Below are 21,339 nucleotides of genomic sequence, written 5' to 3'. Positions count from 1 at the left end.
CACAATAATAATAATAATAAAAGAGAGAAAGAGAGATGGAAATGGAGTAAGCATCATTCGAATGATGGCTCAAAAAAAATATCATTCAAATGATAATTCTTTCAAGAACTTTGTCATTTAAAGGGGGTTGATTACATGAACACTTGCAGGCCAAACATTAATCATAGACACTATTTATGAACATCATGGGATCATTTATGTTAAAGCTTCATATTATCCATTTACCATTTGATTCAAATGTTGTCAATTGTCATGATGTATCGAGTATCCTTCAATAGGAAGGAGCCATAATTAGATTGATGTTTTATCTGGATGCCTTTGAATGGATGATAAATAGGTCAAACATATAATTTATGAAGATTCAATAATTGAATGAGATATACATTGGGTGTAACCAGAAGCTAAATTATTGTTCTATATCCACCAAATATCAACACCTAACATGCAAATATAATTGACACTGATGTGATACATCTCCTCTGTCAAATTACTTTTAAATCATTTTTTACCTATTTGAATCCCAATTTTGCTGGGTATCCATTACAATTAGAGATTTCTCGCAACTGTCTACCCTGCAATCAAACAAGCAATTGTAAAAGTTCTGATGAGATCTACGGTCTACCTGTTTGAGCAAGTGCTTTAGTAGTCCAAACGTATGTTCGGACATGTGAATTGGAGGGGATAATTTTATCACCCATCTCTCTCTTCCCATTCCTCTGCTCCTCCAGTTCTTTGGCTTTGTCATTGCCATACATAGCTTTGCCCATTATCTCAGTGGCTATCTATTAGTGAATGGAACTGAGAAAGTGGCAAGGGGGCAACCTTATTCTAGTAGCCTCCTTGTTTATCTTTGTCAGATCAAGTACACATAAAGAACACTCTTTTAGTGAACATAATAAGTATGATAGTAGAGGAAGCTGCCCTGACTTGCAAATGTTTCAGTTGGGGCTGGAAAATTTTCGGAAAGAGAATGATTTCATAGACAAAAGGAAGAGGAGACCAATATTTTACAGGCGCACTCACGAGAAGTATAAAGTTGGGCTTCCCATAATGTGCATTTAGTGGGTCATGATCTCATTGGCACCACATTAAGCTTTCACAGAGCTCTTGCTTTGTAATAATTCACTCCATCTGCTACAAATCAATGTGTCTCCATTTTATTAACCAGATAAGTTTGCCTTTTGCTTTGCTGGTGTTTAAGCATGTGGGGGCCTTTAAATCCTCAAAAAGATGCCCTTCTCTAAAACAGAAAAAGATTGTATTGGCAAACACATGCCAGGGGAAAAGCATGAGCAGGAAAAAGTTTCTCACAGGGGCAGGAAAAGGTGGGCTTGGGGTCTACTTTTAAGCATTATAGAACTTACAAAAGGAGAAGGGAAAGCTAATAATCACTCAAACCATCCAGATGAATAACATGCTTCTGCACCATAGATATTGATAATATAATACTTGTTACATGCTTACACCATTGGGAAAGGAGCAGTAGACCCCCAAGGATACAATCCCCCCCCCCCCCCCCCACATCCCCATATCTACAACTAAAACGAAAGCATAATGCATGGGACCCCAAACATAATTACCAACCAACAATACCATGTTCCTTCAATCAAAACTCTCATATGTGATGGTGCTGCAGCTGCAAGAGTCTAGAATATGCCCCGTCGGCTCGGCTTAGCAGTTCGGCGTGGCTGCCTTGTTCTACAATGCGCCCGTCTTGCACTACTCCAATGTTGTCCACTCCTCTGATTGTTGACAAACGGTGAGCCACAAGCACAGTGGTGCGGCCCCTCATTAGCCTCTCAAGTGCTTCTTGAAGGACACACTCTGATTCAGCATCAAGCGCGCTGGTGGCTTCATCTAGTAGAAGAATTGTGGGGTCCTTGAGAACTGCCCTGGCAATTGCAATTCTTTGTTTTTGTCCACCAGAGAGCTGAACTCCTCTCTCACCAACTGGAGTTTTGTAACCATCAGGCAAGCCACTAACAAAACCATGAACATTGGCAGCACGGGCAGCTTCAATTACCTCGGCCTCTGTTACCCCTTCTTTTCCATAAGCAATGTTTTCAAAAATGCTAGATGCAAAGAGGATTGGTTCTTGTTGTACCAATCCAATTTTAAGCCTAAGGGACTTCAAGTTCAACCGCCTGATGTCCTTCCCATCAATCATAACTTTCCCAGCCACTGGATCATAGAAACGTTCGATCAATGCAATCACAGAACTCTTGCCAGACCCACTAGCCCCAACAAGAGCTTGGCTCTGGCCAGCGCGGATTCTAAGGTTGAGGTCTTTGAACACCATGATATCAGGCCTTGAAGGGTATGCAAAATCAACATGTCTAAGTTCAATCTCTCCTCGAATTGATTCAACCGGCTCAGCCTCAGGATCATCCGGGTCTATCCTGGTTTGTCGGTCAAGAATTGAAAAGACTGAACCAACAGCTTCACCACCTCTAATTATCTCAGGAGCAAGACTAACGGTTTCTGCAACTGAATTGGCTGTAACGACCAGGACTACAAAAACCTTAATGACCTTTGAGAAGGTGGAGACCCCTTTGCTGACAAGGTGGGCACCATACCACAGAATGAGGGCCTCGGATGCATAAAGAGCAAGCTGGGAGAGGCCAAAGAGAAGGCCAGCACTTTGGCTGCGGGCTAGGCTTCTCTGCTGAGGGACCCGGAGCTCATGGGAGAACAGGGAGATTATCTTGTTTTGAGCATTGAAGGCTGCAACAGTTCGGATATTGCTCACCCCCTCCCCTGCAATCATGCTGGTCTTGGCATGGGCTTTTGCTGTGTCTCCAGCAAACCCTTTGAGAGACAGTTGCTGTGCATGGCAGAATAGAACCAACTGTCAGGAAACTGTATCTATCCATTGCCTAATGAGCAATGACATTTAAAGGGTTTGCTTATATGAGTCCATTCAAATGATCATTTAATTGAATTTTTAATCTTTGACGTAGCTAAATCTGAAAGGGTCATGGAGTTTCTGTTTCTTTTTATTTTTTTCATTTTTTCCAAAGAAGAATTTATGTTATGCCATCGAGAGTAACAGTTACTTCATGCAAACAGTTCAGTGACAGCTTCAACGGTGGGATGTAAACTCACTGTAACAGACCCCACGAAAAAGAACTAAAGGAGGGAAATTTGACGCCCAGAATATCAGGTTCCTCCCATATCAACATGAACACGACAATGACAAATATTGGCATGGTACGTCCACAACAAATCAATCTATTTCACTGTGTGTATAGCATGCGCAAATTCAGAGAACTGCTCCATACAAGACAAACCGTCAGAGGACTCAGAACTACAGTTCGAAAACGAACCGATTTCTGAAACCCTCATTAGATTGAAAGCTTGAAACGCCAAAACAGGACAATAATACAAAGGGCACGCAGCGCAACTTCTGAAACCCCCCACCACCATGACTGTCACTCCTGACACCCTCGATGAATATATAAATGACCCAGTAAAAGGAAGAAGATAAATATTTGCCAGGAGAAATTCTTAAAATAATATGATCACGGGCCTAGAAATTCTTGGAAATCTCACATAGCTGTCTAGCATATACGGCGAACAAATTAAAGCAATCAGAACTCATGTGCCTATTAGAGGTTCTTGGGCCTCTAAATTCAGACACAACTGATATATACTGCAAATTGCAGTGTCGGTGCAGAGTGAAAGGAAAAAACACTAATGGGAGGGAAAAGAAATAAAGAGAAATTTGACTAGGATGACAAGAAAAACCAAGAAAAATGGTAATAGCCTCGAGAAATAAGCTACAAGAACAAATACCAAAAAAAAAAATAATAAAAAAGAAAGTAAAAAGAGGCCAGAGAATCACTTCCCAGTGGAAAGTGGCATGGATTTTTTTTTCTCTTTTAATGGAAATTGATAGGTAGTCATGGAATCTTAGGTAATATTATATACACCGTTATCTATGACCTTATATTATATTTGTCAATGTGATTTCCAAAGAGTTGATACACCGGACTTGGAGGAAGCACGTGCAGTGCAGTAATGAGGTGACACTTTGGATTTTAGCTTTTGTCGTTTAATATTAGGATGTGGTGAAAGATAGATTCCAGGGAAGTAAAATTTAGCTGCAGACGCAGACATCTGACACTGTAAAAAGAAATACTGAAAAGCCAAGAGTTACCCAGACTGCCCTTATTGGACTCTAGTCAACCAAAAGAAGAAAAGCGTGACTATTTTTAATGTTGCAGTTGGACCAGTGCCATGTGACAAATACGTTTGCATTTTGGTTGTTGGGTGTGTTAAATTAATTGATACCAAAACCTTAAATGGAGAGAAAATGATAAAATTAATTATTTAATTAGAAGATAGTGGAGAGTGGAGTAATTGGAGCTTACCTGAGCAAAGTTTGCCAAGACTAGAAGAGGAAAGGTTGCTAGGATGAGAAGGGAGACCCTCCATTCCACTATGAAAGCAACTATGAATGAAGTGAGGAGTGAAGTCATGTTCTGGAGTATGACAGAAATCCTCTCAGCAATTGCGGATTTCACATCAGCAGCATCCGTGGCCAGGCGTGATGCAAGAAGGCTTGAATTGTGCTCCTCCTCATCAAACCACCCCACTTCATTCCTTAGGATTGCTGAAGAAAAGAAACATAATAAAAATCAAAAACTTGAAAAAAGAAGAAAGAGAAAATTTTAAGTTTACATACATGCATTACAGAACAAATGTGGGAATTTGAATTATTAAGTCCAAAAGGATGATCAAATTGGCATGCAAGACAATGGTTACCATAACTTGTAACTACAATTACAAGAAAAAAGGAATACCATAGACCCATACCTGCAAGCATCATCCTCCTAACTCTTGTAGTGAGGTTCTCCCCCATGATACTAAAGAAGTAATGCTGTATCAAATATGCCACTACAGCGTAGAGACCAGCTCCAATGTAAATGAAAACATATTCCTTTGTCTTCCTTTCCATTGAAGCAGGATTTCTGTAGTAAAAGACCTCAATCATATTGCTCATCACGATAGCAAATGTTGGACCAATAAAACCAGAAAGAACAGATCCTACAGCACCCATAATCGAATAGGGCCACTCGGGAGCATTCAGCTTGAGAAGCCGGAAGAAGTAGCCATCAGGGGCTGGATTTTTCCGGTCTGTTTCAGCATTTGAGATCATCTCTATGCGGCCATCAGCCCCAGTACTATATGAATAGCTCAGGTTTCTTAAACTGCCAGACCGCAGGCTTAAAGACTTTGTTGACAGTGAATGGCTTAGACGTGATGAGCGTGACCGGCGGGTTGATGGGTTTGAGAAGCCTCTGTTTCTAACCATTTCTTGGAATCGAATTAATGAAGCATAAGCCCCCGCTTTAGCAATCAGTTCTTCATGGGTCCCTGTCTCAACAACTTGCCCTTGCTGTATAACTGCAATTGAATCGACATTTCTAATGGTGGAGAGGCGATGGGCAACAACTACAGTAGTTCTACCAACCATGAGACGGTCTAAAGCTTCTTGAACAATGCTCTCCGAACCAGCATCAAGAGCACTAGTTGCTTCATCAAGGAGGAGGATCTTTGGGTTCTTCAGCATAGCTCGCGCAATTGCGATCCTCTGCTTTTGGCCCCCAGAGAGTTGCACTCCTCGCTCTCCCACCTGGTTTGACATTAGAAGTACATATTATAAAAGGGAATAGTAAATGCCTAGAGAATGTGAGCCTTGCTTCAGAATTTTTTTGCAGTAAAAACTACTTCAATAAAATGCACTAACCTGAGTATTATACCCATGAGGAAGCAAGGTAATGAAGCTATGAGCATTTGCAGCAGAAGCAGAAGCTTCCACTTCAGCCATTGTTGCATCAGGCTTCCCATAGAGTATGTTCTCAAGTATGGTGGTAGCAAAGAGTGCAGGTTCTTGGTTCACCAGCCCAATCTGGTCACGCAACCATTTCAATTGCAGTGTCTTTATGTCCACATTGTCCAACAAAACTTGGCCTGCCAAACCAACAAAAAGTATCAGTAGGAGCTCATCAAGGACCACAGATTTTCATTCTTCTAGCTAATGAAGGTTTCCTCAATTACCTTGATTCGGATCATAGAACCTTTCTATCAGAGACACAACAGTGCTTTTTCCTGACCCACTACCACCAACAACAGCAACAGTCTTTCCAGCGGGGAAGAATATTGAGAAATTTCGAAAGATAATAACATCTGGTCTCGATGGGTAGCTGAAAGTAACATCCTTGAACTCTATATTGCCATTAACCTCAGGCAAGCACTTTCCATCTAAGGGGTCTTGGATTATGGAGGGCTTCTGCTTGATGATCTCCATCAACTTGTATCCAGCGGCTTTGCCTTTGCTGAATGCCCCTAGATTTGAAAATGACTGACCCAAACTCCTGTAATGACCAATTATTACGTTATGATTGTAACCAAAGCAGCTTTCTGCAATTGTAAAAAAGCAGCATTATAGACTTATAGTTTTGGTCTTACATTCCTCCAACAATTGCAGAGAAAATTGCCGTGAATGCCTTCCCTCCATCAGTCTGTCCATTCCTGATAAATACACCAGCATACCAGAAAACAAGTGCCCATGACATGCATGCTATGCCATAGGTACATCCTAGCCCCAGACCTTTGGCCATTCCAGCTTTGTACCCAAGCTTTAATGTGTTCTGTATTGCATCTGAGTATGAATTTAGGGCCTTGCTCTCACCAACATAAGAGTAAACCGTCCGAACTTGCGCAATGCCCTATGCAGATAGTTAAAAATTTAGAAGGCCAGATATGAATGATAATCAAGATTCAAGCACCTTGTAAGCCTATAACTACAGACCAATATTTGAAATTATTACGTTCTTCCATTCATAGTAGATTTTCTCAACAATTAATCTTGGAGCATCCAAATCCATGGCCTAGATTGCAGTTTGCATTAAATTTAGTGGGTTGGGATGAAAAGAACTTTAAAAAAGTTCAACAAGTTCGTGAATTATTAAAAAGAAAAAGTAAACAGTAACATTTATGAGTGTTGCACATGTTAAAACATCATTTCACATGTAAAAAGTCTACCAAAGTCTTCCAAAAAAATGAGACAAAAAAAAAATGTAAAGCCTCACCTGCTCTGCAATGATACCAGCATTCGCGTAGGACTCACGACTCTTGGATGTAAGGCCTGTGAGCGTATACGCGTATAAGCCCCCAGCAAAAGCAATTCCCGGTATGACCGCCACACTTAGCAATGCTAGCCTCCATGCTGACACAAAACCAACCACCAGTCCCGCCAGAAACGTTGATAGATAGTGTATGAAGTTCCCCACCTGAAATAACAAAGGAGATATAAAATTCACTCCAAAAAAAATTTAAAAGGTGGTATATTACCATAAATTTGTTCTAATCACACCGTTAAAATTTGTATTATCTCTAGATAATGAAAAAATAGTTTTAAGGAAATTAAAACCCAGAAATCACAAACGTCCAAGATAGAGGTTGGCGCCGGATAAGTAAGACTTGTTTATTAACGGGCGCCATCAATATGAAAGCATCAGCAAAGGGCCCCCCATTAATGGATACCCAACAACCCAGACATGGACATGGCAATACAACGCCAACCCAATACTAGGAGAAAAAGAAAAAGATTTAAAACTGTTACACAAAACAGTAAATAGGAAAAGAAAGACACAGGAGTGTTGTGTCTGTATATCAAATTGGTAAAGAACCTTCTCGCTAATGGCATCTTGGACTAGAAGGGTGTCTGTGGAGACACTGAAAACTATATCCCCTGTTCTAGCATCCGTGTCAAAGAACCCAACGTCCTGTTTTAGCACTGCTTCCAAATACTTCTTTCTCAGCGTGCTCACTTGCCTCTCCCCGGTGTACATCCAGCATGCAATCTCTGGTAAAACCACACGAAATTTTACAGTTGAAGGGTAAAATCTAGGTTAGATGAATGTGTACAAACAGTGAGTGAGATGTATGTGTATGAAAGTGGCAGATAACGTTAAATATAGTGAGATTGACAAGTGAAAGAAGAAATAGACGAGGGGGCCAGTCCACGGACCACGTGTGCTTGCACACAGCGGGTTCGATGTGAACTGGCTACACGAGTCATGTGGACTAGACAATGGACCAACAATGTGAGCTATCCCCTTCAACACCCACATAAAACAAAACGAAAAGGTATGCACTGAAATGGCAATAATACATACCTGCATAGGATGATAAGCAAACAACGAGACCAAGGTATACAAAATAGAGAGCATACTGCAAAGAAACAACAACAACAAAATATAAAATTAAACTTAAATAACAGATCTCAGATCTGGGATGATTATGAAAGTGTTTGATATTTGAAACGCCTGATGAATTGGGTTGCAAACCTTTGAAACTTCTTCGGTCATTTTCTTCAAATCGGATTGATTTTTGCCGAACCCATTAACCATTTCACCGAAAAGAAGAAAGAAAACAGGCATGGAAGAGCCATGGATAATGGCTCCCACGCTCCCAGAGACCATGAGCAACCAGTCATACTTGTCTGCAAAAGAGAAGAGTTGGTAAAAGGGTAGGCTCTGCTCCTTCTTCTTCTCAGCCTCAGGCAGTGTTTTTGCCTCTGTAGCCTCGGCCATTGCAGCCCGAAACCAAGTTCTTGAAACGGAAAGAGTGGGTGAGAGGAAAAAAGGAATTTGAAGTGACTAATGGTCTGTTGCCATTGAGGAAAAGATCTGAGCTGAGCTTGAGGAGTCAAAGACGTATAGCTTTTCTGGGCAATAAAGAGAGAAAGAGATCTGAGAGACCCTTTCCTCTCTTATCTGTCTCGAAGAACTGTCAATGTCGTTTTGGTTTTATCGGCGGAAGACTCTGTAGCATCGATTGCCGGAGAGGAAAAGCAGTGAGAAAGATAGTTAATAAGAGAGTGTGGGAGTACGAGTATCTCTGCACTGCGTGTGTGTGTTGGTTGGACCAGCGGTCAAAGAAAGCGGAGAAAAACGAGCTTGGAATAGAGAGAGGTTTTCGGGTACTTTTATAGTGCAGGGCTCGACTGTCGCCGTAAAAACCAACGTAAAAACTGTGGGGTACTACTTGTATTGCATTGATTTTCGTGCACTCACCAAATTTTATAATAATAATAAATTAATAATATTGTTTTCTTTCAATGACTGGAATTTCTGTACAAACAAAAATGGGAAGTTATTAATTTATAAATTCGATGAGGACTAGAAGGTCCTTTTTTTTATTTATTTTTTTTTATTTAGCGAGTTAAGAACAAAAATAAACTACAAACAACACAAAGCCAAATACAACAATTACATAGGGCAAATGTAAACAAACACAAAGGAAATTGACCAAAACTATAACAGATTTGATTGATGTAAGAAAAAAAAAATGAAAATATTTAATAATAAAGAAAATAAAAAATTTTGTTTTGTAGTAATTTTTTTATTTGAATAGTAATAAAAAGTGATTAATGTGATGTAAAAAATAAGAATATTACAGTTGATTTTGAGAGAAATTTTTTAGATCTTTGAATCCAGTCCGGTCCACTCCTTTGCCGGACACCAAAAAGAATTGCATTCTTAACAGCAATTTAAAGAAGGGCCTTTCCACATAGGCAAATGAGAAAGTGAAAAAGCTACTTGTAAAATTGGTTGCAGTAATTTTTAGTGGATACTGTAAATACAACAGAAAGTACTTAAAAAAGATTAGATCATGTTCAACTTTTGAGAGAGTTGAGAAGACTAAGAAGTGGTGGTAGAGGGATTGAAATAGATCCGACCTAAAAAAATCCAGACAAAGAACAACAAATTGGAGAAGAAATGTGGCGTCCTATATTGCATGCGTGTGAGAAAAGGGAATGTACATATATAGAACATGCTCGTTCTAAAGGTATGAGGTCTTTTGAAATAAATTCAATAACAAAAATCGCATGACCTGAAGCCCAAAGTAAACATTATCATACCATTTTCAACAAGCTGTTACAAGAAATGATGAAGAATGGTACATAAAGGTGAGGGGTTGAGAGATAGAAGAGATCTCCCTAGCTTGGAACAAGAGGTGAGTTGTATTATACCTTTTGTTATAAATCTCTTTTGATAATTTACTTAGTTACTAAATAATTAAATTTTTATTAGTTAATTTTTTATTCATGTTATGTTATATATTACTTACGTAAATTGTCACATAAATTTATAAGAGATTTTAATAAAAATTGGAGTATTCCAAATATTTTCCTTTCGATTTAGATTTTTTTTTTTTTTTTTTCTTTTAGCATTTCAATGTTACCAGTGACTACATGGTACATAGGTCGCCTGAATTTGGATTTTGCCTTTAAGACTAATTACTTTTCGAATTTGTAGTTTTATCCCCTCTCTGCAAAGCATTTGCTGTAATACCCTTCGACTGACATTCCATGTGATATTGCATCCTCTTTTTATATATTTGCTTTGACATCCTAATAATTTCCTTACTTTTTTTTTTTTTTCTAAGTTAATAATAGAAATAATACCTTCCTTTTTCACTTTAAATAGACAAGGTGTTGGGAGAAGGGAGTGGGAACCAAATAGAATTGCCACCATTTTTAGAGGAATAAAATCATAGAGATAGAATTTAATTTGGGATATAAAACAAAAAACTTTAATCATAATAAGCTTTCCTGAAGATATTGGGTATTCTGCTGGATTTTGAGAACCCATACCAGCCTGGCTCCCAATCCTGCAATGCCATTTGAACCTTACCCAGACTCAGAAAAAATAAAAAAATAAAAAAATAAAAATTACCCACAACTTTTTTTTCTTTCTCAAGAACAAAAGAAAAAACAAAGAAATTAAATTCCAACAATTGCTGCAATGTAGTCACCTTCTGACATTAGTCATAGCCTTCCAATAATAGTGAGGAAATTATGTCTATTGGGGTTTCCAAATCATTTGAAAAAGACCAACTCTAATGTTATAGGACAATGTTCTAATTCTTACAATATATATACATACATGATTCTTTTTATACCAGTTATGATATATACCATATAATATAAGAGATATGATAGAATTTAATAAAAACTCAATGTTTTGTTCATAAAAGTTTATGTGGCAAGATGTCACATCATCTTCTTTTTATTTTGTCTTTTTTTTCTCCACAAAAAAAATAATGTGGCATTTTGTCATGTGGATTTTTATGGGCATAACGTAGAGTTTTGATTAGATTGAAGCATTTATCATGATATAAAGACGTAATCTTATTGACTCTTTTAAAGTAGTGGACGTAAGCCTCTAAAACTAAACGACCTCAGATTTTTGTGTTGTTTTTCCCCTCTCTCCAACAAAATAAAAGTTGTAATAAAATTTAGTTGTGGAAGGGTGCCCCCAAGAAGGACCTTGTAGTCCTATATATGTATGTGCACAACACATAAATCAATCGGTCCCATGTATTTGGTTTTATCTGAAATCATGTTGTCTGGTCTTAATAAGAAAAAGAAATAGAAGCCCTTTTATCTCTTTGTGCATGTACGATGGCAAACTTACCATGTTAGGAGAAGGTGGGTGGGGGGTGGCAAAATCAGGGGAAGCTTTTGCCCTCATTACCTCAAAACCAGGTCTTGTACATCAACATCACAGGGTTGCATGTGTAAATTATACCATTTGTCTAAGAATAAGCCTCCAAGTCACATCCAAATTCCAATCAATTTTCTAGGCTCTATCAAAGCAGACCTATTGGGTGGGCTGCTGGGGTGAACCATTCTATATTAGGTTTTCAATTGGAATTTGTGTCGGCTTTTAGGGTTATGGGATTTGATTCCAATCAATTTTCTAGGCTCTATCAAAGCAGACCTATAACTTAGCCTTAAATTGGGTGGGCTACTGGGGTGAACCATTCTATATTAGGTTTTCAATTGGAATTTGAGTTAGCCCAAGATGATTTGACACTTGAGACCATGTTGGACCAAGGCCCAAATCCCTATTGAGAGGCAGGCAGCCTAGCTCTTGGATTGAGGCATTGAGCTGATTTTCCACCACCCTTTCTGCTTAGAAATCAGAATGATTATGCTTTAAATTGCCTATAATTGTAATTTGTAGGCTTGTTTGGAACCCCACATTGCATGGAATAGGATTTTCTAAATTTTATGGTCATGTTGCTTAAAATATTTAAATGATATGGCAACATATTTATTGCGTGACATCATGTGTATTATTAGATACAATAAAATAAAATTATAATTATGAAATGAATTTTTTTCATTTTCACTATAAATTAAGAAGATCCCTATTCCCTATACCAATTGCATGCCTTTAACAATAGCAAATATATTCGTATATTTAAGGGAAAGATATACTTGAGCCCTCTTAACTAACATTGGTTTTTAAGTTGGTCTCATTAACTTAAAAAAAATAAAAATAATAAAAATAAAAACTACTTCAGTGAAAATAGAGGGGTGGTCGACCACCCCTTTTGGTTTTTAAGGGGGTGACCGAACCACCCTCAAATTCGCCTCGCCCACCCCTTTCTTTTTCATTTTGGGGCCGAACCTTTTACCCTTTGAGTTGGCTTTTTCTTTTTTTCATTAGTTTAGCTTTTATTTTTATTTAAGTTTTTTTTTTTGTGTCATTTTTTTTGTTCGGCTTTTAAATACAAAAGGGTGTATTTTGGAAGAAAGAAATAAAAATAGTAACATGCAAAACAAGTGCTCACTTTTCCATCCACTTTAACATCTAACTATGATGGAGGAGCTTTTTTGTTACAGTTTGGTAGTTTAATGTATCTTAATATCACACTTAAGTATTAATAGGACCATGTTAAAAACTGATAATTTAAGGGGCATAAATATTTTCTTTTCCCTATCTTAATTATATGATAATTATTATTTGTAAAAAAATCCTTCGATGTAGTAGTAAGATTATCGAAATTGAGTGCAATTAGCTAGCGGAATTTGCTGAGGACCATGTGAGAAGGGATTCTACCAAACCATTATCTTAGCATTTCTCTAAACTAACCCGTCAGAGAAAAAGATTAGTGGCCCAATCCCATGTTTTCCTTTACACTTCTTGATATAATTAAAGGCTTAAGGCAATCGTCCCCATCCTATCAAAATTATGCTAAAAAAATGATCTGTCATCCTCCAATCCTCAGGTTAATGCCATCAAAGTGACAGCGCCGAAGGAATGCTATACGGACGGCGACTAATCCCAGCCGTTGAATTACCTTAAGTATAATTAAACAACGAAACCTAATTATAAAACTAATTAATAAGATGCTTAGGGTTGAAAGTCATGTCAAAGTCACAAAGAGGACGGAGACGGTCTGCTAATCCTTTGACAACTAGGTGTACTTGTGTGGTCCTTTGGCTCCCTATTGGCTCTAAAGTTTGGGTTAAGTGTTCATAGGAGGATAAATATTATATTTTTTTGTTAAGCCGAAAGGATTTGTAAATCAAATGAAGTGGCTTAGGTTGTATTGTAGCCCCTTTTGGGGACATCAGATCCGTTTTGGTGACCTAATTTTGGCCTAGTTTATGTTTCACTATGTTGCTATTGAGGCATGTGATATGCTGCTAGAGATTAGAGTTCTAATTATTCCGGTCTTCATATAATATATGAGTGGATCATCGGGTGCATAACATTGCTTTGTCTACCATCACAAATCACAATAATTTATGAGTTTGTTCCGCTTTACAATTTTGTTGGCTAAAAACGCTATTTAAAGCAAAATTGCGAAAAATGTATCGTTTGTGAGTAAATTTTAAATTGCAGACACTTGAGTACTTTTTTAAATAGCACAATTTTAAAGGTCAAACCGAGATTTAATTAAACACTTAACTACCTACATTTGTTAAAAAAAAAAAAAGTGTTTTCAAATTATACATTTTGAAATCGTTATTTCTAAAATCACATGTTTTGATTCTGGAAATCTAAATCGACCCTATGTGAAGGAAAATATATAAGTTGTCAATCTAATGGTTTAGGGTTTTAAGATAGAGTAATGCTACTTATTACACCCGTTTTACGCAAGTTAATTTGGTGTATTTAATTTTTCTGAAATATTTTTTCTAACTAAATTTATTAAATTAGCATTTGCTATCTGAGTTTGAAAAAATTGATTCATCTGCTTCAAAAATATATGTCAGTGTAATAGATTGGATTTGAGTAATTTCTTTTGCCAGTTTACAATAGGATTTCATACCGTTATAGCTAGAAATGGTTGTTGTTAATCATTACTCGCATGCAATGAAGAATGAGTAAAGGAAAGAAGAAAGAATGAGTAAAGAACGAAGAAAGAAGAAAGGCAACAAATATATTTATATTAGGGGTGGAGCTGGGAGTAGAGTGGGTGCAAGAGGAAGAAAGTGATGGACAAGAGTCGGAAGTCAATGGTCTATAACTGATGGACCCACGCCCTAGTCTTCTGGGTACTCATATATAATTTAACTCTTTTAACTTTATTTGAGATTAATATATTAAAAGAAATGAATCTTGATTACGCCAAGCATTCCACCTAATACACTATCATTTTCCTCATCCAGCTTGATTATGGAGATCCCTAAGCCGAAATTTTTGATTCAACAGCTCAGCACTTAACATGAAATGATTTGGTATGGTCGGAATGTGTAAATAGCCCATGTAAATTCATCACTTCTCTCAACTTAGAAATGCATTTTTAATGTGTGCATCTCTTTTTCTTGAAACTTTCGAAAATGTGATTTATTGACATTTATTATTAGAGCATGTGATTCACGTACATTTTTAATAAGATTGTTGAAAAAATATATGTCAATTTAATAGATTATTTTGAAAAAACTTGTTACAACTCAATTTAAAAGAAAACTGTTATTGTTGAAGTAATCGGGGGCTCTTTTAAGGGTGCGTTTGGGATTGCAATTACGCAAGAATAATATGTGTTTTTAAAATATATCGCAAAACATAAAGTGTTTGGTATTGCGATTTAAAAAATACTTAATTTAATAGAAGAAAAAAAATTACAATTTCTATAAGCAGACTAGAGAGTGCTTATTTGAAAATGCGCGAATTTAAACAAAAATTACGATTTCTCATAACAAATATTTAATACAAAAAATATTTTTTAACATGTTTTACTAAATGCCTTTGTGATTTCAAAAACGCAATTTTATAAAAAAACGTAATTTTTAAAATCACACTTACTAAAATCACAATTTTAAATGGACCCTAAGTATGATGTTTTTCCTAGCAAGAAAAAAAGTAAATGGATGGGTAAATGAGTGCACATAATGTAAGGGGCCAAACTGCAAAAGAGCAAAGAAAACAAGTGCAATTTGCATGATTGCTTGTATGTTGAAATGCAATGTGGAACAGATCAAATACTAATGAAACTTTTTTAAAGATAACAACAGGGCCTAAATACAGGGGGGTATAGTACTGGGCCATGTCCTACGGAACCAAGATCCCCAACCCACAGGCCGAACACCTGTTTGAGGGCCCTCAAACATGTCAAAATCATAATCATGCAGCCGCCCCATATGCCTTATTTTTATTCCAACTTTATAAACTTTTTTTATAATATCCTCCCTAATTAATTATTTAGAGCATAACGAGCTATAGTGAAGAAAGCAGAAAATGAGATAGCTTTAGACATGTGGGCACCTAAATGCAACTTTCATGAGTGACTCCATCCTTTTGGGCTTGTTCAAACATAATACCCTTTTTCTTAAGGGATGTTTGGTAGGGGTAAAAAAAAAAAAAAACCCACCAAGTTTCCTACTTTTTTAGGACAACTTTTTAATGAAACGTTCCATAAATCAAGTGTGGAAATCCTACTTTTTCCAAAGTCTCCGAGTCCGACGAAACAAAGTAGTATGTTTGCTTTAAGGCACATCACCATCTTTGTCACTCCTCATGGAAATAATTATAACATGAATGTTGGTCAGCCGCTTTTGTACTGCCCTCAGTTTTAGGCCCATTAACACTTCATAATAGATCTGGGTTGATTTAGCCATTCAGTGCTGGCCTTACCAGATTTTCTGCATCTTTTCCAGCATGATAGGGGCCTAAAATACAGGAATTTTGTTTGGCTATGTGGGGGCTTAAGAAACATGATGGGAGTATAGTGTTTGTTTTAAAAAGTACAAGAGTAAGCCTGGCCTGACATGGTTGGTAGCCATACCCAACCTGTTTATTACAACTGGATCCATTTGAACCGGAGAGGAGACTGTTCTTAAAACATAGGAATAAAATTGTCATTTTACTTCTTTTTTTTTTTTTTTTAAATAATTTTATTGATTTCCTGTTTAGCGGCCTTTTAGCAATGCAGCAAAATCATTTGTAGCCTCTATGGGATTGCGTTCATCTAGCGGCCTTGTGGCCGTACGGCAGCAATCTCTTAATGGATTGTTATTGGGGAACCTTTCTTCGTATTGGGCTATCTTATTTGGTTCAAAAATAAGTCTCTTACTTGGCCAAATCACTTCAAAACTGTCATCAGTAGGGGTTATGATTACCGACAACATATCGATTATCAACGAACCAAAATTAACCGTCAATTGACTTATGCGAGTTGAAAATCGGTATGAATTTTTTGTACCGTCGTTGATTCGGTTCGGTATAATATTTTTGTTGTCGGTTAACCGAACCGAACCACCAAATTTGACACGGATTAAGGCTTTGATGGATAGACTTTGCAGAGTGATGTTTTGTTGAAAGTATTTGGTAAGTTTTTTGAAAGTTGTTTTAGCTTTTTTTTTTTAAAAAAAAAAAAAAAAAAAGAAAGAAAAAAAAGGCCCCCCAAACTAACTCATTTTTTGCCCATTTAAAATTAGCATTAGCCCAATTAAAAAAGCTCACGTTTAACATACCGAAATTAACCCAAAATTTTCAAATAATTTGTCATCGAATTAAAATCGATGAATTAACCGATAATTTCGGTTAACCGACCGACAATAACTTTACACTGAACTGATACCCACCCTAAGTTATCATCAAATCCTAGATTCCAAATTTTTTATTATAAGAGAAATGACCATGAAAATTGTTTCTTAACGATGACTATTTGTTCTCGATGGATGGGACTCAACCGTTCAGGTAACAAGATGGATTTTGTGGGCTTCGACGTATTTATTGGGCCCGTGTCATCCCTGCCCACAGGCATCTGTCGGCGAAACCACTGTTCGTGTCATATATTATACACATTGCTTTGGTAAAAATTTCTTACAAACTATAAAGGGGTAAAGAGAGATTGACCCCGATTTTTGCATTCCTTTATTTTTCTTTTCTCACAACTTTAAAATAATCTATGGGGCCGCCGGTGGGGAGTGGAACTTCCATCCTTCACCTTCCACGGCCACAATGAACCGATCAGGCATTGCCAAATCACCCTTCAAATCTCTGACAGAGCTTATGAAGTTGCATTGACTTGTAGAGTGACATAGCTACAGCCGACAGAAACTACTTTGCCCTTCGGATACAGGTATATCTATTTCCAAGCAGCAGCAGTGCAGCTTTAATTTTGGCTGCATTTTCATCTACTTTTATAGACCAAGATTTAATGGAAAATGACTTCAAACGGATAGAATGAGCCAATGAGGAGAAGAAAGCATATTTATATGTAACCGTGCAAGAGTACTAACAACATTTGCATTGGATTAACTAAGTAAAATTAATTGCTCTCCCAAAATTTAGATAGTTCTAATGCTGATCTATCTCTAGTTCCTGTCAAATTCAGTTTGCTTTAACAACGGCCAAATCTGTCTCCGGCACCTCAGCCTCACATTCTCTTCAACGACTGTCATTTTACCTCAGTTTACCTCCATTCACTGCCAATCTAAGTAAGATTTTTTTTTATATTTAAAATAAACTAGGACAAAAAACATTGAAACTAATTCTTCTGCACTTCGGAATATTGATTTTAGCGCTATATGGCTTTTGAGTTGAATTTGTGAATGCAGAGTGATGGGTTGGCCTCATACTGTGGTGGATTTATTAAACATTTACATGCTACGCCAAAAACATTTACATGCTACGCCAAAAACATTTACAGCCAACAGTGACGGTTTTCTAGAAGAATTCCTCAATGGAAGAGGTTAAAGTAAGAGAGGATTTATGAAATTTGCTTTGGCTGTTGAAGGTAGCGTTCGACAGACGACAGTTAGAGTTTAAAGATGTCATCCGACACAGGTTATTGAAGAAGACCCTCGTGTGAACCAGTCTAGAGGGAGAAGGTTTTGCTTCGCGTTAAGGCCTAAAATCCATTGTTTGGGAAAGGGGTTGCTTGGTTGATTCTAGGGCGTGTAAAAGTCCATTGTTTGGGAAGCCACTAAAATCGAGCACAATTTTAAATTTTTTCTTTGGCCAAGTTATAAAATAAGATCTAAACCCAGAAATCGCCCTGTTTTTATATGGCCTGTTATTATTGTCTTTATAGTGAGATGGTGGTCTCAGACATCCAAGGAAGGATAAAAGCAGCATTAGCTCTCAAGCCTGGCGAAGGCGAAAGCTCTTAGGCGGCCACTGCGAATGTTTTGAGAAACAAGCCTTCGGATTATCATCATTGGACCTCTTGAATATCAATAACAATGTCAAAAGCCAGAACGAGGTTTTGAAGTTTCAGAATAAAATTTTCAGAAGAAAACATAAACAATGAAATATGAAATATATGCTCAATTTCATTTTATGCCAATAATTGTTGTAGGTAAAGTGGGAAACAAGTTTCAGACATCCAAGGAAGGATTAAGCAGCACTAGCTCTCAAGCCCGGCAAAGGCGAAAGCTCTTAGGCGGCCACTGCGAATGTTTTGAGAAACAAGCCTTAGGATTTATCATCATCAACATTTTGCAGAAACAAAAACAATCTTCAATATTTCAGGTAATAACAAAAATTTCAACAACAATACAGAATTAATCAGAGAAATAATTAGATGCGATTCAAGCAAAAAAAAAATTCTTTCCACGGCATCCATGGGATTCAATCACAACTTGCAGTGATCAAAATATGGGGTGTGAGTCTCAGACATCCAAGGAAGGATAAAAAGCAGCACAAGCTCTCAAGCCCGGCGAAAGGCGAAAGCTCTCAGGCGGCCACTGCGAATGTTCTTGAGAAACAAGCCTTTGGATTTATCATCACAGACAACAACAAGATCCCCGCCGTATCACAATCACGCATATATACTCAAATGATCGACGAATGAAAAAAAGCAATAAACAGAAAACAGAGGGATATTTCTATATATTGAGAAACAGAGATTGACGAAATAACAACAAACAATGAAAAGCGATCTGAGCGCCAAAGAGTAAAGGAAGAAGAAGGGTTTCGTACCGGCAAAGAGCGTGGTGTAGCGCGGTTTATATAGTGTTGGTGTTAGGGTTAAGAATTCATGAGGGTTCTGCCCTTGGATTACTAGAACCGTCCGATCTCAAATGGAACGGACGGTTTCAGATTGTTTCGGTGTTTTCCTTCTCTGTCCAGTGTTTATTTATTATTTTTTTTTTTTAACATGTCGGGGATTCGAACTAATGACCTCCGCTTTATAAGGCGTGATCTCTAGCCGATTGATATTTCATATGAAAACTAATATATATAGTTTTGAACTTGTATCAAATCAAGTTTTTTATATTTGTAATTGTAATCAATTTTGTGGTTTCATTTTTTTTATTTTTTTTATCAATTTCTTAATAAAATTTATGTAAAATCTGAAGTATACCGTTAGAAAATTATTAAAAAAAAAAGAATATTACAAAAGAAGTTTTTAAATTTGACTTTTTTTTTTTTTATATATATATATATATACATGAATTTTAGTTATTTGACAAATAGTCATTCCAGCCAATTTTTTCTCAAATGGAAGTTGCATATGTTCCCTTTTCCACGTACATCCAATAAATTTATATGACTTATATTTATACGTGTTTCATGTCTTTATAGGTTAATTTTTATCGGAATAATTTAATGATAATTTTAAAAATCAAATTAATTTAAACAAAAGACGTGTCTGACATGTAGCATTACCCTTTTCATTCCCACTTTATTTATAATTTCATCTTTATTGCCCCATCTCTATTTTCTCTTTTGTCTATTAAAAAAAATAAAACATTTTTATTGCATCCATGTCATTCAAGGATCGAAAAAATTATGATGCAAATAATCAAAACTCAATATGTAATTATCAAAATTAGAAACTCAAAATGTTGAGATAATTTCTCATTATAAAAATATCTTTCACTGAATTGTATTTTTCAGTAAAATCTTCAATCCCTCGTCAAATTACAAATTTCCGCATTTTGCCCTTGAATCAAAGTTTTTTTTTTTTTTTTTTTTTAAGTGAATTTGTCCCTTTCGTTAACTTAAGAAGTTGTCTTTTCCTTGACCCTTTGTAATGTTCTCACTTTCAAGTAAAACTATGAAAATGCTTTAATGAGTAATTTTATATTTATAGTCCATGTTTCTCCCACCAGTGAGTCCATCACCCCCTCATATTTTTGGGAGATGATGGTCTTGGAGAGATGATGGTGCTGGTATTGTCTCATTGCCTAGTAGTGGTAGTGATGATGTGGTCTGCCTAGTATTTAATGAATTAATTTATATTAACAAAACAAATACTTATAAACTCTTTAGTAATATGCTACATTACTAAACAAATATCTATCACCAATCTCATATGCCAAATTGATGTATATCATGCTTTGATGTACATCATGCTAACTGTTTCTTAACCATAGTTGCCCACAGGTTTTTCTTTCTTTCATTCTGTTTTGTGCACATATTTTTTTTTGACTTCAAAAACTTCTCTTCTTCTTCTTAAAGCTTCCAAGTCCCCTTTCTTCATTATTTTTGTCCCTTCAAAAAAAGAAAGAACAAGAGTATCCCTTAAATATAACTAATTGAAGATGATCATGTTCCAAAGAACTGTGAGGGAAGAAGGGAATTAGGAGCACCAATTCAAAAGTGGAATTGAGAAGCCAAGACAACTCCATGTTGTTTGTTCTTGTCCATGTAGTTGTCTCCATTGAAGACCTGAGACACCAATATTCAAGACTTTCTTCGTTGCAGAGATAATACAGACTTGAAGACTCATCTTTAAAGAAACCATGAAAGGAAAAAGTAGTAGGAGGATAATAAAAATGGATGAGAAGCAGGTCAGCTCACAACATAACAAACAGATAAATAATTGGTTTCCTCCAATATTTCATCAAAATAGTTTTTTTTTTTTTTTTCTTCCGTAAAACGTTATAATTAATTTCTTTCATTAAAAATTTGTTTAAAAACTCATATTCTATAGCCTTGGCCCTGATTAATATCATTAATGAAGCATATATTAATATCGAATCTTCATTCTAAAAGCATGCTCAATTTCATTCGTTGAGCATTTTAAAGGCACCTTGCACATGACATGCAGTCTTGCACAAACTCATGA

General features: G+C 36.6%; 1 protein-coding gene and 3 non-coding genes across 4 annotated transcripts; all 4 read right to left on the bottom strand.

Moving 5' to 3' along the window:
- Positions 1–1,406: 1,406 nt before the first annotated feature.
- On the bottom strand, positions 1,407–8,982 carry ABCB19 (ATP binding cassette subfamily B19). The gene is made up of 10 exons (XM_059593575.2): positions 8,358–8,982; positions 8,187–8,241; positions 7,698–7,873; positions 7,098–7,298; positions 6,475–6,734; positions 6,064–6,380; positions 5,753–5,976; positions 4,819–5,638; positions 4,374–4,615; positions 1,407–2,824 (listed from the first exon to the last, which is right to left on the bottom strand). Exons 1-10 carry the CDS (start codon positions 8,601–8,603, stop codon positions 1,616–1,618), a joined length of 3,750 nt encoding a protein of 1,249 aa, XP_059449558.1. The 5' UTR covers positions 8,604–8,982; the 3' UTR covers positions 1,407–1,615.
- Positions 8,983–18,363: 9,381 nt separating this feature from the next.
- On the bottom strand, positions 18,364–18,486 carry LOC132183466 (small nucleolar RNA SNORD14). The gene has a single exon (XR_009440431.1). It is a non-coding gene; the product is annotated as a small nucleolar RNA SNORD14 (small nucleolar RNA).
- Positions 18,487–18,636: 150 nt separating this feature from the next.
- LOC132183461 (small nucleolar RNA SNORD14) lies at positions 18,637–18,759 on the bottom strand. The gene has a single exon (XR_009440426.1). It is a non-coding gene; the product is annotated as a small nucleolar RNA SNORD14 (small nucleolar RNA).
- A 171-nt stretch (positions 18,760–18,930) lies between these two features.
- LOC132183465 (small nucleolar RNA SNORD14) lies at positions 18,931–19,057 on the bottom strand. The gene has a single exon (XR_009440430.2). It is a non-coding gene; the product is annotated as a small nucleolar RNA SNORD14 (small nucleolar RNA).
- Positions 19,058–21,339: the final 2,282 nt, after the last annotated feature.

This window comes from Corylus avellana, chromosome 5, assembly GCF_965113065.1.
Source record: "Corylus avellana chromosome 5, dhCorAvel1.hap1.2, whole genome shotgun sequence".
Classification (NCBI taxonomy): domain Eukaryota; kingdom Viridiplantae; phylum Streptophyta; class Magnoliopsida; order Fagales; family Betulaceae; genus Corylus; species Corylus avellana.
The sequence above is the reverse complement of the archived record's forward strand: the minus strand, read 5'-3'. Positions and strand labels throughout refer to the sequence as shown.

Bases quoted from the DNA above. Each gene is read 5' to 3' on its own strand.
- ABCB19 (XM_059593575.2), bottom strand. From the start codon at position 8,603: ATGGCCGAGGCTACAGAGGCAAAAACACTGCCTGAGGCTGAGAAGAAG. The intron at 7,299-7,697 runs GTTCTTTACCAA...TTGTTATTTCAG, and splicing joins AAGATGCCATTAGCGAGAAG to GTGGGGAACTTCATACACTA. The intron at 2,825-4,373 runs GTAAGCTCCAAT...TGCCATGCACAG, and splicing joins TCTTGGCAAACTTTGCTCAG to CAACTGTCTCTCAAAGGGTT.